This window comes from Berghia stephanieae, chromosome 13, assembly GCF_034508935.2.
Source record: "Berghia stephanieae isolate SIO BIC M18660-M18661 chromosome 13, UCSD_Bste_1.3, whole genome shotgun sequence".
Lineage (NCBI taxonomy): Eukaryota > Metazoa > Mollusca > Gastropoda > Nudibranchia > Aeolidiidae > Berghia > Berghia stephanieae.
Window position 1 is genome coordinate 18,787,628 of NC_088372.1, and position 21,775 is coordinate 18,809,402.

General features: G+C 34.9%; 1 protein-coding gene across 1 annotated transcript in view; it reads right to left on the reverse strand.

The window, feature by feature from the left end:
- Window positions 1-4,728: 4,728 nt before the first annotated feature.
- The window catches only part of LOC144959111 (uncharacterized), an 84,840-nt gene continuing 67,793 nt past the window's right edge, over window positions 4,729-21,775 (reverse strand). Inside the window, exons 5-11 of the mRNA XM_078891533.1 lie at window positions 13,519-13,587; window positions 12,057-12,166; window positions 10,520-10,758; window positions 8,931-9,069; window positions 8,523-8,628; window positions 6,908-7,087; window positions 4,729-6,035 (exon numbers count right to left, since the gene is read on the reverse strand). Of these exons, the coding sequence (XP_078747659.1) occupies window positions 5,727-6,035; window positions 6,908-7,087; window positions 8,523-8,628; window positions 8,931-9,069; window positions 10,520-10,758; window positions 12,057-12,166; window positions 13,519-13,587 (1,152 nt within the window). The 3' untranslated portion in view covers window positions 4,729-5,726. The remainder of the gene's footprint in view (window positions 6,036-6,907; window positions 7,088-8,522; window positions 8,629-8,930; window positions 9,070-10,519; window positions 10,759-12,056; window positions 12,167-13,518; window positions 13,588-21,775) is intronic.

Below are 21,775 nucleotides of genomic sequence, written 5' to 3' on the forward strand. Positions count from 1 at the left end.
TATTATTATTATCATTATTATATTATTATTATCACTATATTATTTATTATTATTATTATATATTATTATTATTATTATTATTTATTATTATTATTATATTTATTATGATTATTATTATTATTATTATTATTATTATTATATATTATTATTATTATTATCATCATTGTTATTATTACTACAATTATCAACATCATTAATATTATTATAAAAGCTACCCATCCTCCTCAATCAAAATCAAAACTCCACTCAATTTTATATGGTTTTTGACGTTAAGCTCAATGTTCAGCATTGTAATCACCCCGACATAACATCATTCTTCGGTGAAAAAATGACATATAGGAATAGGAGGGAACTTAAACAATAGTTAACTTATAATCAAATCATCACATTTTCAACAGACTCGCGCAGAATACACAGTAGGTACAGTATTGGCAACATATTACACATAACAAAAAAGATTAATGTGTTTAAAAAGACTTTAAAAATAGCAGCACGTCATTAGTGTTGTTGTTGTTATAATATGCTTAAATATGGACTAGTAAATCGATATTATTGTTATTGTTATTTCCGATATCTTACAAATCGATATCTGAATACCATTCCAAATAATACATACAATGCAATGTTATGAAACGATGATAATAATTGTTATCATTATTATAATATTTGAATCGGAGTAATCGATGATAGTTATGATATAATATTAATAATAATAATAATATTAATAATAATAATAATAATAATAATAATAATAATAATAATAATAATAATAATAATAATAATAATAATAATAATATAATGATAATAATAACAATAATCGAAGTAGAGCAATAATATGATACATTGTAATGTACATCACTTTATTGTAGTATCGATACTATTATCGTAATTGTTAGGTATGTACATTGTATAGACAAGATCGTGCTATACAGCATAAAATTAGATATGATGATGAGAGGACAATAATAATAATAATAATAATAATAATAATAATAATAATAATAATAATAATAATAATAATAATAATAATAATAATAATAATAATAATAATAATAATAATAATAATAATAATCCAAAGCTTTAAGTTAAGTATGGAGTATGAGTAATGAAGGAACAATTAAAAAATCCAATGGCCTTTATTTATCTTAGCGATTAAAGTAATGAGTATGGAAGAAGTATATAATAATAATAATAATAATAATAATAATAATAATAATAATAATAATAATAATAATAATAATAATAATAATAATAATAATAATAATAAAAGAAGAAGAAGAAGAAGAAGAAGAAGAAGAGAAGAAGAAGAAGAAGAAAGAAGAAGAAGAAGAAGAAGAGAAGAAGAAGAAGAAGAAGAAGAGAAAAGAAGAAGAGAGAAGGAAGAAGAAGGAAGAAGAAGAAGAAGAAGGAGAAGGAAGAAGAAGGAGAAGAAGAAGAAGAAGAAGAAGAAGAAAGAGAAGAAGAAGAAGAAGAAGAAGAAGAAGAAGAAGAAGAAGAAAGAAGAAAGAAGAAGAAGAAGAGAAGAAGAAGAAGAAGGAAGAAGAAGAAGAAGAAGAAGAAGAAGAAGAAGAAGAAGAAGAAGAAGAAGAAGAAGAAGAAGAAGAAGAAGAAGAAGAAGAAGAGAAGAGAAGAGAGAAGAGAGATGATGATGATGATGATGATGATGATGATGATGATGATGATGATGATGATGATGATGACGAAAATAGAGGAGGAGAAGGAGGAATGGAGAATAGAAAATCATAATAAGGATGAGACAAAATTACAATTAAAACAACATTAAAAATCTACTTAACCCATGACAACAAAGATGATGCGACAGACCAATTCATGAGTTATTAACAAATTATTATTAATTACAATTAATCAATTATCAAGTAATTGAATAATTAACCAATCAAGTCATCAATGCAATATCTTAAATAACAATTTAAAAAAGATAAAACTAGGAAGGATAAACTGATCCCAAAATAATTGGTTATTTATTATCATTTTAACTCACACAACCCTGACATCGACTATATCCGTAGTTTACTCGGGTTACTTTTACCCCATGCCTATAATTTATTACATTTTTCTGAGACAAATTATTTGCGTTCGTATCAAAGTTAATGTTTTAGGTTCTTTACATGTTAATTATAATAGTTGAATATAACTATCTTTGTACATGCTTATTTTTAATACATTTTTTCAAATTTTGAAAAGTAGCAAAAATCTCTAGGATTGAGTGGGTTAATATGTAAAAGTGATAATCTATTGAATTAGGGATTGACAGGCCAGTTGACAAGTAAACTTTTTTTTTTTGTTTTTAAGGGTTTTACGGCGCTTGCAACACGTTAAGGTCATATCAGCGCCAGTAAAAAGGAAGAAAATGGGCTAGTAAAAAGTTCTAGAAGTACAATTAAAGCGAAAAGGTAAGACAAAGGGGAATTGGTTCAAATAGGAAACAGATGCAGATCTCAAGAGCACACTATCAAAGTACTTAGTTTGAGATCACCTAAAAGTCTCATTCAGGCACAAGCACAGGTCCCCACTAAGAGGAATACACTCAAATGTTTACAAATCTTATATAATATGTAAATAAAACATATTACAGTGCATAACAAAGAGATGATTTTCAAGGAAAAAAATACCATCTCCCAAAACTAATTACACATTTGATTGTTTCCCTCTCAGCCAGGGTATCCGACCAGTGCCAAGACAAAACCAAGTAATTTCAATCCAAGACAAAGACAGAAAGCATGTTGGAAAGAAGATAAAGGGGAAGAGAAGACACAGAATCAGAAAGTGCCTCCCTGCCCACTATGGGAGGTAAACAACTTTTTTTTGACTTTGCTGAACATACTAGTTAACGTCTAAATTGAGTATGAACTACAGGAGAAATAATGCACTTATTCTAATTATCTAAAAGCTCCTCCGCCAACTCACATTACATCAGTTCTCAGAACAATTTCATGTGCCCCTTAAAATCCCACAATTCATGAAAACACGTTTGAAATTTCGTCTTTTCATCAAAGTGTAATGTTCGTCTTTTCATCAAAGTGTAATGTTCGTCTTTTAATCTAAGTGTAATGTTCGTCTTTTAATCTAAGTGTAATGTTCGTCTTTTAATCTAAGTGTAATGTTCGTCTTTCATCAAAGTGTAATGTTCGTCTTTTCATCAAAGTGTAATGTTCGTCTTTTCATCAAAGTGTAATGTTCGTCTCTTCATCAAAGTGTAATGTTCGTCTTTTAATCTAAGTGTAATTTCGTCTTTTCATCAAAGTGTAATGTTCGTCTTTTCATCAAAGTGTAATGTTCGTCTTTTCATCAAAATGTAATGTTCGTCTTTTAATCAAAATGTAATGTTCGTCTTTTAATCTAAGTGTAATTTCGTCTTTTCATCAAAGTGTAATGTTCGTCTTTTCATCAAAGTGTAATGTTCGTCTTTTCATCAAAGTGTAATGTTCGTCTTTTCATCAAAGTGTAATGTTCGTCTTTTCATCAAAATGTAATGTTCGTCTTTTAATCTAAGTGTAATTTCGTCTTTTCATCAAAGTGTAATGTTCGTCTTTTAATCTAAGTGTAATTTCGTCTTTTCATCAAAGTGTAATGTTCGTCTTTTCATCAAAGTGTAATGTTCGTCTTTCATCAAAGTGTAATGTTCGTCTTTTCATCAAAGTGTAATGTTCGTCTTTTCATCAAAGTGTAATGTTCGTCTTTTCATCAAAGTGTAATGTTCGTCTTTTCATCAAAGTGTAATGTTCGTCTTTTCATCAAAGTGTAATGTTCGTCTTTTAATCTAAGTGTAATTTCGTCTTTTCATCAAAGTGTAATGTTTGTCGTTTCATCAAAGTGTAAAGTACCCTATGTCTTTTAATCTAAATGTAATGTTCGTCTTTTAATAAAAGTGTAATGTTCGTCTTTTGATATAAGTGTAATGTTTGTTTTTTCATCAAAAAGTAATGTTCGTCTTTTAATATAAGTGTAATGTTCGTCTCTTCATCAAAGTTTAATATTTGTCTTTTAATCAATCATAACAAGTTGTTTCTCTCCAGTAAGACAAAGGGGAACTAGGAACAAATAGGGAACAAATGTAGATTCCAAGATCATACCATCAATGTACTTAGTTTGAGATCACCTATAAGTCTCATCCGGATACAAGCACAAAATCCAACAAAGAGGAATACACTCAAATGCTTACATAATACCTTCAAATTAACAAATTTTAATATAATAATACATAACAGAGAGATGATTTACAAGGAAAAAATATATCATCTCCCAAAACAATAGCTATGCATTTTTTGACTGTTTTCCTCCCAGCCAGGACTCCGGCCAGGGCCAGGAAAAAAACAAGTAATCTCATTCCAAGACAAAGACAGAAAGCATGTTGGAAAACAAATATAAGGGGATAGAAGACAAAGTATGGACCTCCCTGGCCACTATGTGAGGTCAGACAGGATCCCCACCCAGTCCCAGGGGCATGGTTAAGTTTCCTTCCATTCCATTAGGTGTCTAATATCAATATACACTGGTCTTAACTTCCACCCTTAATTCACTCAACCCTAACACCGACTATATCCGTTGTTTACCCGGGCTACTTTTACCCCATGCCTAGTTATTACATTTTTTCTGAGACAAATTATAGGCGTAGTATCAAAGCTAATGTTTTTAATAATTACAAGTTAATGATAGTTGAATAAAAATATCTATGTAAATGCTCATTTTTAATACATTTTTCTCCAATTTTGAAAAGTAGAAAAAATCTCCAGGATTGAGTGAGTTAAAGATATGAATACATGTGTATGTTTCGTACTTTTTCAGATCTTTATAATATCACACCAGTGCCTGCTTCCTAATTTATTGTCACCCTTAGCCTAGTGCAGCAACAATACAGAGCTGCTAATTAGAAATTATTCTATTTATGACAATGTCTTCAGACGACTTTGTTTAGCGTATGACAAAAATGAAAACACAATAATTACATAACATTTATATGTATATATATTTATATATTCAGCAACAGGCAGGTTGATTTTAGAACGTAGGATTATGGTCAATTTTTTAATCATACCCGCTTTTTGTTATGAGTAAGTCGTGTGCTATCACAAATAAAAGCCAGAAGCATGGCGTGTTATTGTTGTTAATGATAGAAATCCATAATCGTACACACAACATCTGTCAACTGAATCTCAGTGGTTTATACGAAGATACAATATTTTCATGGTACAATCATTTGATAATGTTATTATTCCAGCAACAACAAAAATGTGAAGATTTAGTTAACTCTCTCTCTCTCTCTCTCTGTCTCTCTCTCTCTCTCTCTCTCTCTCTCTCTCTCTCTCTTCTCTTCTCTTTCCATCTTATTGAATCTCTCGTACATGCACACACACACACACACACACACACGCACGCACACACACAGTCACAGTAACTTCAAAATCACGCGTTCTCACTCTTATTTTTCTTCTTAAAAAGTAAATTGAATTAATCTCAAGTTGCATAACCCCATCTATGCTTCGATTTATTGTTACAGTTGTTCCCCTTGGATAAACAAACGCAATTTTTTGGGGTCCATTCACAGCGAACGGCAACCAACCAACCATCATCGTCACAACACCTTTCAGCTCACCATAAGAATAATAATAATCATCTTCACTTTTATTATCACTAGATACAACTCCCTTACTTATGATTCAGGGCAGTTCTTTGATTTGTATTTATTTATCTATTTATTTATCTATTTATTTATGGCCCCCTTTAAAACTGACGGAGGGCATGGAACGCCCCTCCCCCGGTTCCTCTTTCACGCTCGGCTCCATCGTGAACGTCATCGCCTCAGCAGAATTCGTGGATTCCTCTGGAGTCTTGGACATCTCGTGTTCGTGATCGTGGTCGTGATGGTGGCGATGCTTGTGATGGAACGCCTGCAGTGAAAATCGACGATGCGTCTGCTTGCGGCCGCCTCGTCTCTTTGAAATATGGGGGTTGTCTTTGCGCATTGCTTTGGTCTTGTATATCTGAAGCTGTGTGTAAAGTCGTTTTAGTTCAGCCTGAAAGAAAAAAAAAACCGGTTAAAATACAATTTCATTATTTTCAAAGCTCTCTCTAATATATTTCAGATTCCTTTCAGATTTTCAATACGATTTTAAAGATGAGTCATCTACTTATTATATTTAGTTAAAATACAATTTCATTATTTTCAAAGGTCTCTCTAATATATTTCAGATTCCTTTCAGATTTTCAATACGATTTTAAAGATGAGTCATCTACTTATTCTATTCAGTTAAAATACAATTTCATTATTTTCAAAGTTCTCTCTAATATATTTCAGATTATTTTCAATACTATTTTAAAGATGAGTCGTATATGTTTTCTATTCACTGCAATGGGCATCAAACGCCATTCAAAGGGCGACGTTTGTTTGTTTTACAATACTGAGCTCTTACTGGAAAGCTTAAGCCCAAGATGGGTCAGAGAAAAAAAAATGTACCTACATTTATGCCATGCTGTCACGCTATGAGCCTAGATCATGATATTTTTTTAGATGTGGCACAATACAAATGTGAATAAATGTTTATTGTTTATGCCATAAATGCACATGAGGTTCTCTCTCTCTCTCTCTCTCTCTCTCTCTCTCTCTCTCTCTCTCTCTCTCTCTCTCTCTTTCTCTCTCTCCGCATCACTCTAATGACTCCCCCCCCCCACCCACACACACAAACAGACACACACCCACACAATAACAGACACACACAAACACAATAACAGACACACACAAACACAAACAGACACACACACACACTAACAGACACACACACGCACACAATAACAGACACACACAAACCCAATAACAGACGCACACACACACACACACACTAACAGACACACACACACACACACACACACACACACACAAAGGCCATACTCGAATATCCTCAGGGTCCATTTCAGTTAGACTTATTTCCCCAACCTCAACGTCTCCATTGGAAGAGATTCCTACGTTGAGCTTCATCATTTCAGGGTTGGACCCATCCTGAACATCCGACTGAGAGTAGGCTCTCGTCCGATTGTGGTCGTCATCCGGGGGATGGTGGGCGTACCACAACTGTGGAGGAGTAGAAATAAAATGGGTGAGTGGAGTGGGTCAGGAAAAAGGGGAATAAAGATAAGGATTTAAAAAATGATAAATTGATGCACTCATCATCATTATCATTGCCTTTTTCACCCTGGCCACAGACAAACAGTTTCCATCCTTCTCTATACCGGGTTAACTTTTTTTTTATCTTATTCCATGTCTTATCACTTCTCTGTATATTAGCTTCTTTAATAATTCGAAGCTGCTTGTTTGGCAGCAGCTTCTTATGGTTCACACTATTATGTTATGACGATCGACCCAATCAGCAAAGTCCGGTCCGCATTCGTGCACCGTCGATAACCCGCCTGGTAGCATCGTCACAACACACCTTTCGACTAGATGCTCTGCCGTTTCGGGTTCTTGTCCACAGCGTGGTCATATTGGACAGGAAGTTAGACCCCACTGATGTAATGCACCGCCGTTAGGCAGCTCCTCGACCGGAGCCGATTCGCAGCTACCCAGTGTCTCCTCTTACTGGTATCAAAGCCTGGCAACTTCTCACCAAGCTTAGAGGAGTGTAGGTCCCCGCCCCCACGAGGGATTGAATTCGTCCAAACCGACTTCCACCTCGTATGTGCAGCTCTGTCCGTAGTCAGGGATTCTGCGTACAAGGGTTGCCGGGACTTATTTCGGCTCGAAACGGGGGCACCGTTCATTATGCGCATGAGAGGGGTAGCCCCATTCCCTCTCTCTTTGATCTTACTCTTGTTTGGCGAAGACGTCATCGGGTTAACAGCAGAGTCCTTTCGGCTTTGTCTGTTGTCCTTCATAAATTCTGTCATTGCAGAAACTCTTCGGTCGTCCAAGCTATATATTTAAAAGGATTTGATGTGTCTGTCTGCGTTTCTGTAACGGTTTGGGTTTTACTGAAAGGGGTGTTAACCCTTCGACAACCCCCAACTTGGAGGACCAGGTGACTCAAAAAAAGGGGAGTCACGCACCATTAGTCGTCTTTTACGACACCCTGCCTTGGCGTTGGGCTATTCTTGTACCCTCTCAGTTGAGTTTATTGCGTTTATCCAAAATGCTCATTAACATCCATTCGCTGGCCGGATACATCCGGAGGATGGTGGATATACCACAAATGAGGATGAGTAAAAATAAAATGGGTGGGTAAGTGTGTCAGGGAAAAAAGGGGGATAAGGATAAGGATAATAAATATTGACGGATTGATGCATTGCGTTTATTTAAAAATCTCATAACATCCATCCGCCAGCCGGATACAACAACGTGCAAACACACTCACACACACACACACACACACACACACACACACACACACAAACTACAGTGTAACCTTGAACGCTTACAATCTGATTGATACACTTTAGCGTACACTTTCTCGTTTTAAAATAAAAGGGCTGGCTAGAAACAATAACAAAGAGGTGAGTTATGAAAGTTTTACCTTAGGCCCTATGATGACTAGCAAGACAACGGTAACTGTCATCTGGCACCGAAGGAAGAACATCAGAAATAGATGGTCAGGGTGAAGTTGATACCACCACAGGTGTCTGGAATGGAATAATAATAATAATAACAATAATAACAATAATAATAATAATGATGATGATGATGATGATGATGATGATGATGATGATGGTGATGATGATAATGATAATGATGATAATGATAATAATAAATAAATACTTAAATAAATAAATATTATATAAATACATACATAAATAAATTTAATCATCATCATCATCATCATCATCACCAAGAAAAAGGCACCTTATACCTGGTCAATCCAATACGTCATCATTCGGCACTACTTCTGTGTCACTTTCTTTCTGGAAGAATGTCTAACACTTACCTTAATAAATAAAAGATTGTGGAGACAACAGCCTCGTAAACAATGGCACCAGTCAGGAACTTTCCCTCTCTGTATTCTGTTGGAGCAGATCTCACACAGTAGCACATGTAGATACCGCAACAAAGGAATATCACTTCGCCTAGGATACGGAAATACAGAAATAAAATTAAGTTAAAAGTTAATGGAGCAATAAATACTTCTATGAAAATGCATCTGAATCCTGTTGAACCCTCTCCTTACCACTATAGGAAAATCGTTACGCTACAACCAACATTTGTCTTATTCAAATTTATTTTGTACATCATAAAATTTAAAGAAAATGAACATTGTGTTGTAGAGCAAGTTTTACTAAAGAAATTATTTATCGCAAGAACTTACTGCTATTGCGCTTGAGTGATAACAAATCTATTTTTTTGGTGTTATTTGGGTGTGAAGTTTCGGGGAAAATCTTGAAAATGGCTGGTTAAAGAGAGAGATTTTGAAATTCAAAGTATATTTTAGGCAGTTTGCCGCCAGCGAGATAGAACATACGTATCAACACACACAAAACTATGTAAAACCTCCAACGTTTTATTGTCTGTTTGACACAATCTAGTGAGAGGTAGTCACCAAATTACCTGTCTAAAACCAATAACATAGAGGTGAGTGATGTCAACTTCGTCCCTTCTACTTCTATGATATTCAACTGATCAAAAAAGACATCGATAGAATGAAGGCTGTATTAACTCACTCAACCCTTACACCGACTATATCCGAAGTATACCCGGGGTTACTTTTACCCCATGCCTATTGATTACATTTTTCTTAGACTAATTATAGGCGTAGAATCAAAGCTAATTTTTTTAGTTTTTGCATGTTAATGATAGTTGAATAAAACTATCTATGCAAATGCTCATTTTTAATACATTTTTTTTCCAATTTTGAAAAGTAGCAAAAATCTCTAGGATTGAATGAGATAAGGGAGACTATCATACTTTAAATCTATTACATCCATTATTATTCTGGTTATGCCCCTTTCCAGTGACTTTTTTTCAAACGAACTGACGATCGATTGCTTTCGTCTAAAAATATTTATTAGAATAAATGAAAATGACTTCACTCGACTCTTTGCTATTGTATTTAGACAGCATGTGTGGCGATATTATACCAATGTTTTTCGCCACAAAGACCAACACTATTAATTCGGGAAGGTGCTCATTTACACCTGAGTACGGGGAAAGAATGTGAATAAAGAACATAATATTCTAAAGACTCAACTTTGCGCAGTTCGGGGATGGACTCCAAACCAGATCCTCCCTGTCCGAAAAAGTCCCAAGTAAACTGACCAGCGGGAGTTCCGATAGCTCAGCTGGTAGAGCACTCGCTTCACGAGCAAAGGGACCGAGATCAATCCCGGGTGCAGCCGAGATTTTTTTTCTGACCCCCAGTCCACCCAGCAGTGATAGGGTAGCTGGATCTGATAGATCTGGGGGGAAGGTACTTTGCGATAGACTAACGTCTTATCCAAAGGGTAGCAAGCAAATGCTATTGTCCCGGATAAACTCCGGCTTCGAGGGCCTATCTATGACTACTTTTTAAAAAATACTTACCGGCTTCAATAACATAATCCCACCACATAGCTCGACACAGCACATAGTCCAACCCTTCGTCTTGGGTTTCTAGATGTTCCAAAATGGTGCTATTGTGGTCCAGATGGTCTATATTCACGGCGGTCCAAGCTAACATGTAGGCGATTACGACCACCAGTATGATGAACAGATATTTCATCAGATCCTTGTCTCTGATGTGAACCCGATGGGCTTTGCGGGACTGGAATTCAGCCAGGATTCTATGGAGAAGATCAAAAAGAAATTGAGCATTTATATAGATTATAGCGCAATATCCACTCAATGTACTCAAAATACTTTACACAGGTTCCTTACAAACAGGACACTTAACACCTTGGATGAGACATGATGACGCCTGTGAGGCGATTAATATTAAAATAAAAAAACCCCTAAAACTTGAGCTTTTATAGAGCGCAATATCCACTAAACGTGCTCAAAGTGCTTTGCAAAGGGTCCCTGTCCAACAGCAACATTTAACATGTAGGACGGGACATGACGCCTGTAAGTCGTTTTCATAATGTTTTCGGACATAGACGACGCTGTTAACGGCCAGGTACTCATTTTACACATGAGTACGGTGAGAAAACGTGAGTAAAGAGTCTTTTCCAATGACTCAACTATGCGCTGAGCGAGGCTTGAACTCAGGACCTTCCGATCCGAAAGTGAGTGTCATACCACGAGACCCCATAGCCGCACATTCAATAATAATCCACTAAACGTAGTACTCAAAATGCTTCACACAGGTTCCTAGCCAACAAGAGCACTTAACATCTAGGATGAGACATGACGCCTGTGAGGCGATTAATATTACAATTATTTTTTTTTTTGGACAGAGACGATGCTGATACAGTCCAGGTAATCGTTTTTCATATAAGTACGGTGACAGAATCCAAATATAAAGCATTTACCCAAGAATCAATCATGCATGCACCGCACAGAACGGAACTCGAACCCTAGACCTTCCGATCCGAAGGCGAGTGTTATATACCAAGAATAGACCACAAAGCCGCACAAATAGAATAATATGCTAACGAAAGAGTGAAAATGGTTTGGAGTCGTATGGGAACAATACAGACAATGGACGTTTCGGGTATAAATCCTTCATCAGCACAACAAAAACACAAATTAACGTGGAAAATAAATAACATGAAAAAAAAATGCAAAATAACTTGTATCGTCTGTACTCAATGGTGCTTGCTGCATGAATCACACTTATCCCATGAATTTACTTAACTTGGGCTTTTATATAGCACAATCTCAGCTTAATGTGCTCAAAGCGCTTTACAAGGGGTCATTGACCAACAGCAACAGGTAACATGTAGAATGAGACATGACGCCTGTTATGCGAGAATACATTTTTTTCCCCGACAGAGGCAACGCTGTTAACGGTCAGGTACTCATTTGACACCTCAGTACGGTGAGAGAATGTGAATAAAGAGCCTTTTTCCGAGGACTCAACTGTGCGCCGAACGAGGCTCGAACTCAGGACCTTCCGATCCGAAAGCGAGTGTATATTTACCTATAGACTTTGAGTACGAGGACACCGTAGACAATAGAAAATCCAATCTCTCTGAACCAAGGCTGAAGCAAGCATGTCGTAGTCGTGGGTTCAAAGTATTGAATCACAACCTGAAATAGGAAGAGAAAGGGTGAAATCTCGAAACTTTTTCTTTATATATATATATATATATATATATATATATATATATATATATATATATATATATATATATATATATATATTGTTGTAATATTTACCACGTTGATGGAGTCAGTCTACATCGATGTTTCAGGCCTTTTCAGCCATCGTCAGGACTGTGTGTTACATGAGTTTGGTTTGTTGCGTGTCGTTGCTTGTTGAAAAGGTCCCAACGTGGTAAATATTACAATAATAATTCGCTCCATTGTTACATGTCGAGTACTATTCGTACCATATTTGTATCCAACGCGATTCAATATACACACACACACACATATATATATATATATATATTTTATATATATATATATATATATATATATATAATATATATATATAATCCAATACCTTAGTAGGTTGGTATATTTGTAGGTTTATATAGAATTTTACGTTTTTCTTTCTAAATGTGTTGCAAGCGCGGTTATAAAATCCTTAAAAAGAAACAAAAAAATCCATTTATTATGTGAAGCGCATATAGTGGCTGTTATCAACTTACGGGGTAAGTCGATATTATTATTATTATTATTATTATTATTATTATTATTATTATTATTATTATTTATTATTATTATTATTATTATTATCATTATTATTATTATTATTATTATTATTATTATTATTATTATTATTATTACAACAACAACAACAACAATAATAATAATAATAATAATAATAATAATAATAATAATAATAATAATAATAATAATAATAGTAATAATAATAATATATAATTAATAATAATAATAATAATAATAATAATAATAATAATGAGTAGAACTTGTCTAATCTGTTTCAAACAGTCCTGGTGTTGCCCATAAAGGCCTGAAAAATCGATATAGACTAAACTATAATATCGTGGTAAATATCTCAATAATAATTTGTCCCATTGTCGTCACCAACATGTCGAGTATTCTTAGTACCATATATTATAATAATCATAATACGATTAATATATATATATATATATATATATATATATATTATATATATATATATATATATATATATATATATTCTTCGCCAAAAATTGGTAATTAGTAAAATGACGCGTAAAAATGCCTCAAAGCTCAGTGGTCTAAGATTTTAAGAATTTTTGTTGACTTGGTGTCATCTAAATCTATCCCTATAATATAATAAGTAAAGATTTTCAGGCCAAAATGAAGAAAAAAGTAATTTTTTTTTTACTATATAAAAGAAATAGTGATTTTTAATTTGGCCTGTTTTGACGTGGCTATTTTGAAAAGGATTTTGGTCAAATTTGATTACATAAATAATTACTCACAGTTGCGTATAAGAATATGGCCCCTAGTATCAACATCTCTAGCAAAATCCAGATGCTGGAATGCATCACCTGTGGATAAATGAATAAATGAATGAAATGAATGAATCGATAAATGGATAACTGAATTTATGAAGGATTGCATGAATAAATGAATGGGAAAAAAATGAGCTTTTATATAGAGCAATGTCCATTTAACGTGCTCAACGTGCTTTACAAGGGGTCCCTGGCCAACAGCAACACTTAACATTTAGGACGGGACATGACGCCTGTTAGGCTCAAAATTTCGGACAGAGACAACACTGTTAACGACCAGGTACTCATTGTACACCTGAATACGGTGAGAGAATGTGAGTAAAGAGCCTTTTCCAAGGATTCAACTATGGATAAATGAACGAATGACTGAGTGAGTGGACGAAAGAATGAATGAAGATTGCATGAATAAATGAATTAATTAATTAATGAATGAATGAATTAATACACGAATATTGAAAAAAGTATGATTAAATGGATTAATGAATTCATGAACGGATGTAGAATTGCATTAATGAATATATACGAATGAGAATAAATGAAGGAACAAAAAAAAAAAAACAACATAAAGAGAATGACGAATATACGGACAGGAAGAAGAATAAACGAATGAACTGGCAAATAAATGAACAGAATGAAAAAATGAATGGATGTATAGATGAGTGAATGATTGAATGAATGAATGAATAAATGTATTCTTTTTTTCAATAGCGTCAGCGGTCGACATTGTCCATTAAAAACATTTTCCAACACAGAACGTCTGGTAAATCTGAAAATTGTAAAGCGCTTTGAGCACATTTAATGGATATTGCGCTATATAAAGCTCAATTTAAATTATATCAGACCAGCCAACCTTCCCAGAATGAAAATAGAATTCCCTTTATTCATCCCCCAAGGGGAAATTTGTTTTTCGGGTCTATCCCAAGGGAAGACTGGAAGACTGGAATAACTCAGGCGACAACCGCAGTGAAGAGCCGCAAAGTGAGCGAGGTGACTAACTGCTCAAGGCCACACAAGAGAGGCGGGTAGTCGGAACTCGGTACCTTTTGGGTACGAAGCAAAGACCATACTGCTGAGCGACGCCTCCCCCCTGTTATATTATATACGAGAAACTTCCAAATCTTTTTAAATCAAGGGTAACTCTATAATCCGTAATCTCCAATGGTAATTTAGAATATTTGATAGGGCATGACGATCGGCCCCTAATTTGACTTTGGCCCTGGAAATCGCCATCTAGCCACTTTGTTGCCAGGTTCATTTGCGCGCACTTATACACTTTATTACAGAGCCTCTTTTATCTTTAACTGTTTTATTGGGAATGGGAACGATGGAAATGATTTTCTAAAGCAATATGTATATAAATATAAATATATATATATATATATATATATATATATATATATATATATATATATATATGTGTGTGTGTGTGTGTGTGTATACATATATATTGCTTTAGGAAAAAAAATACATATATATATATATATATATATATATATATATATATATATATATATATATATATATATATATATGAGCCAAGGTCAAAAGGTGCCCGCCTGATACCAGTGTTAAGAAAATTTTATTTTTACTTAAATATGGGCTGTTTTCATTGGGTTAATGCTTGTAATCAATTGATAATATGAAGAAGAGATAAAATGAGATAGCTCAACATACTCTGTTCAACAGAATATGAAATAAACAACTTGAAAGTGAAATTTGAATGTTGTTTGGCATGTGTTAAAAACGAGGTCAACGCATCACCTTATTAGAAATCATGTAGAAATTAAATGTGATGTTTTAGCTCACGTGATTGAAATTTGACTAATAGTATAAAGTCAAAATTTACTTTTGAACGCAATTGCAGTATATTACATATCTGTTTAAGTTTCATATAGACTTCTTTAAAATTTGGTGTTGCTTGTGACCTTTGGTGTCATCAAACACAGCACAATACTAAGACTCGACACGAAACTTTAAAGCTCATGTTTAATGTTTATAAAATGTTTTATTATGAGAAAAAAGCATAGATTTACTATCTGAACTCAAATCTTGTAGTAAATGTATACCGTTTTACCGGTATTGAGGTTTATTGGTTTTGGTGTCATTTGTCACAAGCAACACGGCATGCGTGAACACGTGGAAGTTTGTTTCGTTAAATGGCGTTTCGCAATTTTGATCCACCCTTCTTACCAGTCTTTGAAGTGCAGCACTTTCATTTGCCTTTCCAGCGTGGCTCCAGGCAGAAAAGGTAAGTTGAACTTTGGTGTCATCGCTATTTTACATTGTCACAAGCAACACTTGATATTGGATATTACAAAGTGCCACCAAAAAAGTATGTTTTCAGCTGTTATTCTACTTACAAATATGATATTATGGCATCTCACATAAGACTGTGATTTTGACACAATTATTTCCTTGTAATTCTAATTTTTTTATGTTTCAGGGTTGTATCAATCAAGAAAAAGACAAAACTCAAGCTTTTGACGAATCCAGATAAAAGAAGGGTTGTCAAGAATTTGATTTGATTTACTATTAACACACTAAATTACTACAAACTAGCAGATTTGAGCAGTAGGGCGGATGTTACAGTATGCTTACATGAATTTATTACCATGGCTGATATTTATCTAGTGTTTGTGTGACTTCTGGTACTTTTTGTGACCGTTGGTGTCATTGGTTAAAATGTCACAGGTGACACTTAAGTTTGCAGTTTCTAATGTATTTCTGTTTTCATGTTCTTCAAAGCTTGAAATGTCATTGATTACATTTTAACAGACTATATTACATCTGTTCAGTTGCTATTCTTGATTTATTGAGGCAAAATTGCGTTCTAGTGCCAATTTTGACCAAAGTAATAGCAACAATGGTATTACTAATTTCTAAGTATATTTCCAATTTGCAAGTATTTAGTCTCTTAAAATATTATTGAATTTCATTTTAGAGTAGGTTATTGTGCTTTTTTGACTGAAAATAATGATATATAATGGACGAAAGTGTGATTTGGTGTTGCTTGTGACATAAGTAATGGTGTCACCGGTCTTATGTCACAAGTCACATTCAGATGCTCTAATTTCCATGTAAATTTCTATTTTTGAAGTCTTTGGTTTCTGAATATTATTAAATTCCATATTTAACTGTGGTTATTACACTGGTTTGACTGAAATTAATGATATATTGTCGAAATTGCAATTTGGTATTGCTTGTGACATAAGTAATGGTGTCATCGGTCTAATGTCACAAGTGACACAATGTCGCTAAATAAGATATGCTTTGGTCACATTATTTCCAAACATTTTATTCCAAAAGTTTCTGAACATTGCTGGCAATAAACATAAGCAATATTGTTGTTGTTGTTAATGTACATACATTTTTATGAAATAATATATTTGCATTCTATGTTGCTTGTGACCGATGACACCAAAAAGCAACATTTTCTTCAATAGTTGGTAATATTAATGTACTATGATTGTTGTTGATTGTGTCTTTTTGTCTATAACTTACTAAATAAAGTTTGATACTCAACAAAAACCTTTTGGTTATTGAGTTTTTTGTCTCATTTTGGTGTCACCGGTCACAGGTGACACCAGCAACCTATAGGTATTGTTGACGATATTATGCTGCGTTAGACCTTAAAGTTATCTAAAGGGCCTTTGATTCATGAAGTACAGGGTTTTTGCTACACATATAGAAACATGAATGGACTATTATGTTACTTTTATTTTGAGAAAAAAAATTGGCACCTTTTGACCTTGGCTCATATATATATATATATATATATATATATATATATATATATATATATATATATATATATATATATATATATATATATATATATATATATATATATATATATATATATCAAATCCTCACATTCCTACTCATTCTAGCTTAAAATCACATTCTTTTTAGCAACTGGTTCAATCAGAAATTATACATACCCGTGTGTCAATAGAGCTCATTGTAATTTTTTTTGTTTAACTCTCTCCTTACCACCCATAGGAAAATCGTCACATTCGTTACGATGTAGCCAACAGTTTTCTCATTCTGATATCCTTTATACATCACAAATTATAAAGAAAATATTTTTGTTATAGCGATAAAAATTAGACACTGGACAATATTATGTATAGAATGTATTTGTTCCTTTCCTGTTCGAGAAGAAACAAAATCTATTTTTGTGCTGGGCGGGTGTGAAGTTTCAAGGAAAATTCTGAAAATGTCTGGTAAGGAGAGAGTTAAGTAAGAATCGTCTATTCTTGTGTTGGGTGGGAGTGAATTTTCGGGGGAAATTCTAAAAATAGCTGGTAAGGAGAGAGTTAACTTACTCAATTCTGAAGATTTTTGCTACTTTTCAAAATTCGAAACAAAATGTATTAAAAATGGGCATGTACATAGATAGTTTTATTCAGCTACCATTAACATGTAAAAACTAAAAACATTAGCTTTGATACGACGCCTATAATTTGTCTCAGAAAACTGTAATAAATAGGCTTGGGGTAAAAGTAACCCGGGTAAACTACGGATATAGTCGATGTTAGGGTTGTGTGAGTTAATAATCTGATTGATAGATTTAGTGAGAACGAAACATCCAAACGGCACTCGCGACAGTTTTATAGGTCATATCAGTAGGATACCAGTAAAAGGAAAAACAAATGGAAGAGTCAAAAAATTCTAGAATTAGTGCGGTTATGTGGTCTTGTGGTATGACACTCGCTTTCGGATCGGAATGTCATGGGTTCGAGTCTCGCGCTCGGCGCATAGTTGAGTCCTTGGAAAAGGCTCTTTACTCACATTCCCTCACCGTATTCATGTGTAAAATGAGTACCTGGTCGTTAGCAGCGTTGTCTTTGTCCGAAAAATTGTAATATAACCTAACAGGCGGCATGTCCCGTCCTATATGTTCAATGTTGCTGTTGACCAGGGAATCCTTGTAAAGCGCTTTGAGCATATTTAGTGGATATTGCGCTATATAAAGCTCAATATATAGCTCAATAGAATTAAAATTGAAACACCCAAGAAAAAGTAAGGCAAAGGTTAAAATAAGGAACAGATTCTGATGGAGATTCCAAGAGTATAGATAGTATGCGCTTGGCTAAGAAGCTCATAACATTGCCATCCGGAAGTATAACGGACCAACACACAACACTGTGTGTAACCACGAACTTTTATAGTGTGGTTGATACAGTTTAGTGAGAATCGCTCAAAAACGCGGATGGCAAAATACAATAAGAAAGGCTTGAGTGACGTCATCGTCGTTCTATCTATCCAATCAATGTACTGAGTTTGAGATCACGTGGAGTATCATCTATACACCAGCAGCAAAGGATCCCACTAGAAGGAAGACAGCCAAATGTGTACAAGATATATGTTGAATACACAAATATAACGATCAGTACATACCAAAGGTATGATTTACGAGGAAAGCAAAATATCGCTTTCCAAAACTAACACTATAGATAGAACGAAGATGACGTCACTCAAGCATTTGTTATTGTATTTTGCCATCCGCGTTTGTGAGTGATTCTCACTAAACTGTATTAACCAGACTATAAAAGTTCATGGTTACTCATAGTTTTATGTGTTGGTCCGTTATACTTCCGGATGGCAATGTTATTAGCTTCTTAGCCAAACGCATACTATCTATACTATACATTTGACCAATTTCCCTGTCAGCCAAGGACTCCGACAAGGGCCAGGACAAAATCAAGTAATCTCGTTCCGATACAAAGACAGAAAGCAACTCAGAAAACAGATGATAATAATATAGGGGGCTAGAACACACATCAAGTCGTGACCTCCTTTCCACCATAGGAGGTCAAAATAAGACCTCACATGGGATGCGAATAGTGACGAACGTGGTGAAAGTGAAATTACAAAATAATGGATACTTAGCAGGCAAGTTAATAAATAAATAAATAAAATAAATAGTAAAACTCCCTTTATTCATTCCCAAGGGGAATTTTGTCTTTAGGGTCTATTCCAAGGATAGATTGGATTACCCAGGCGTCAGCCGCAGAGCTGCGCCGCAAACTGAGCTAGGGCGAGGTGACTCGCTCAAGGCCACACAACGTAGCGGCTGGTGATTGAACTCGGTACCTTTCGGGTAGGAAGCAAAGACCGTACCGCTGACCCACGCTGCCTCAGTTCCATGATATTATTCGCTTCGGCTTGACCGGGGTGGAGGATGGGATAAGGGGGTGGTAAAAAAAAAAAGGGGGGGGGGGGAGGGGGTGTTGGAATGTTCTCTAAGAGGTACCAAGGAATATTTATGAAGACGTGCTGTCCAAATTGAACATGGGAGGTTGAAATAGGGATAAAGTGTTTGAAAAAAAAAAATAACATGGCAAGAGTGAAGATAATTTGTAAGGATAAAAAACAGTGGATACTCTCTCTCTCTCTCTTTCTTTCCTTCTTTCTCTCTCTCTCTCTTACACACACACACACACACACACACACACATACACATTCTCTTCCTCTCTCCTACACACATACACAAGTGTACACACTTTCTCACATAATATACACAGACATAACGGCAGCACATCCAAGGCAAACAATATAAAATGCGTAACTGGAGCACCATACTTCACCAGCGGGGCCAACCGCCTTTGCTGTAACAGTGAAACCTCTGTGAGATCGATATTTTACTCCAAGTTGCACAGTGCTCTCTCTCTCTCTCTCTCTCTCTCTCTCTCTCTCTCTCTCTCTCTCTCTCTCTCTCTCTCTCTCTCTCTGTGCCTCCCAGACTATGTGCGTGCTGAGATAAACTGGTGATGGTCAAAATACATGAACGAGAAATGCGTGAGCGAGTTTGTGTGTGTTTGTATGTGTGTGTGAATCTGTCCACAGCAGTGTGATAATGTGTGTGTTTGAGTGTGTGTGTGTGTGAACGTATTTGTGTGCTGTTGTGTTTTTCTTTTCATAACAAAAGTGTGTGGGGGTATTTGTAAATTGTGTTTGTGTGTGTATGTGTGTGTGTTTGTGTGTGTGTGTTGGTGTAAGAGTTAACGTGTACTGTGTGTGTGTTGCTAGATGTCGCAAGCCATACGTGATTCACATTCAGACGACTTCCGTGTGTCACACTCACTATTTGGCGAGTCCGTGGGACAACATTCAATAAATTCAAAACGCCGAGTCATTGAAAAGATTATTTCCTATTCTTCACAATTTTAATCCTCCTCCTCCTCCTCCTCCTCCTCCTCCTCCTCCTCCCTCTTCTTCTACTCCACCTACTCCTCTTCCTAATTTCTCTCCCCGCCCCCCCCCCCCGCCCCCGCCAGTTCTCAATTTCCCTCTCCTCTTCATATTTTTCTCTTCCTACTCATTGTCATCACCTGCATAATCATCATCATCATCATCATCATCATCATCATCATCATCATCATCATCATCATCATCATCATCAATATCATCATTATCATCACCATCATCACCATTATCATCATCATCATCATCATCATCATCATCGTCATATCATCATCACCACCACCATGAACATCATCATCATCATTATCATCATTAACAACATCGTCATCATCATCATTGTCGTCGTAGTCTTTAAAAAAAACAAAACAAAACAAAAACAAATAAAAACCTTGTCATTCATTAAAAATAATCATCATTCATTAACATCGTTTAAATGGGAACGATCTATATTCATGTTTTCGTCCAACCGAGTCATCATCACATGATTTAATGAGGTCCAACGATTGGATATTTCTTTACAAATGTAAACACACTGCTTTGTTTATGAATTTTGTAAACATACCAGTGTGTCAAGCTGAACAAAACGGCCAATCGTAATGTAAGATATTTCAAAATCTGTGAACACTTTTCACCATGTGGGTCATTTTGAGCAGCTTGCAATGTGAGCAATGACCTCGAGCAAACGGAAAGGGAAAAAAGATCTTTTGTTTTTTTTATTTCCTGAATGAAAAGGCCTGATATACCCTTAGTACACGTCAAACACACAAATTGGTCAAGCCCAGTTAGTGAGTATTTCTCACAATATTTTGACACTCTGAAAAGGAATTAACCAGTAGATTTTTGACCAATCAAAACATGGAATTTGTGACACACCTTCACACGTGCTCGGACAAACATAGTTGGTTGTTTATAAACAATAACGTGAACTAATTCGACCTCCATCTGATCGTTGCTATTGTTTTTATATTGACAAATGGGTGACTAGTTCTCGCACGATTTTCTCGATCATATTATA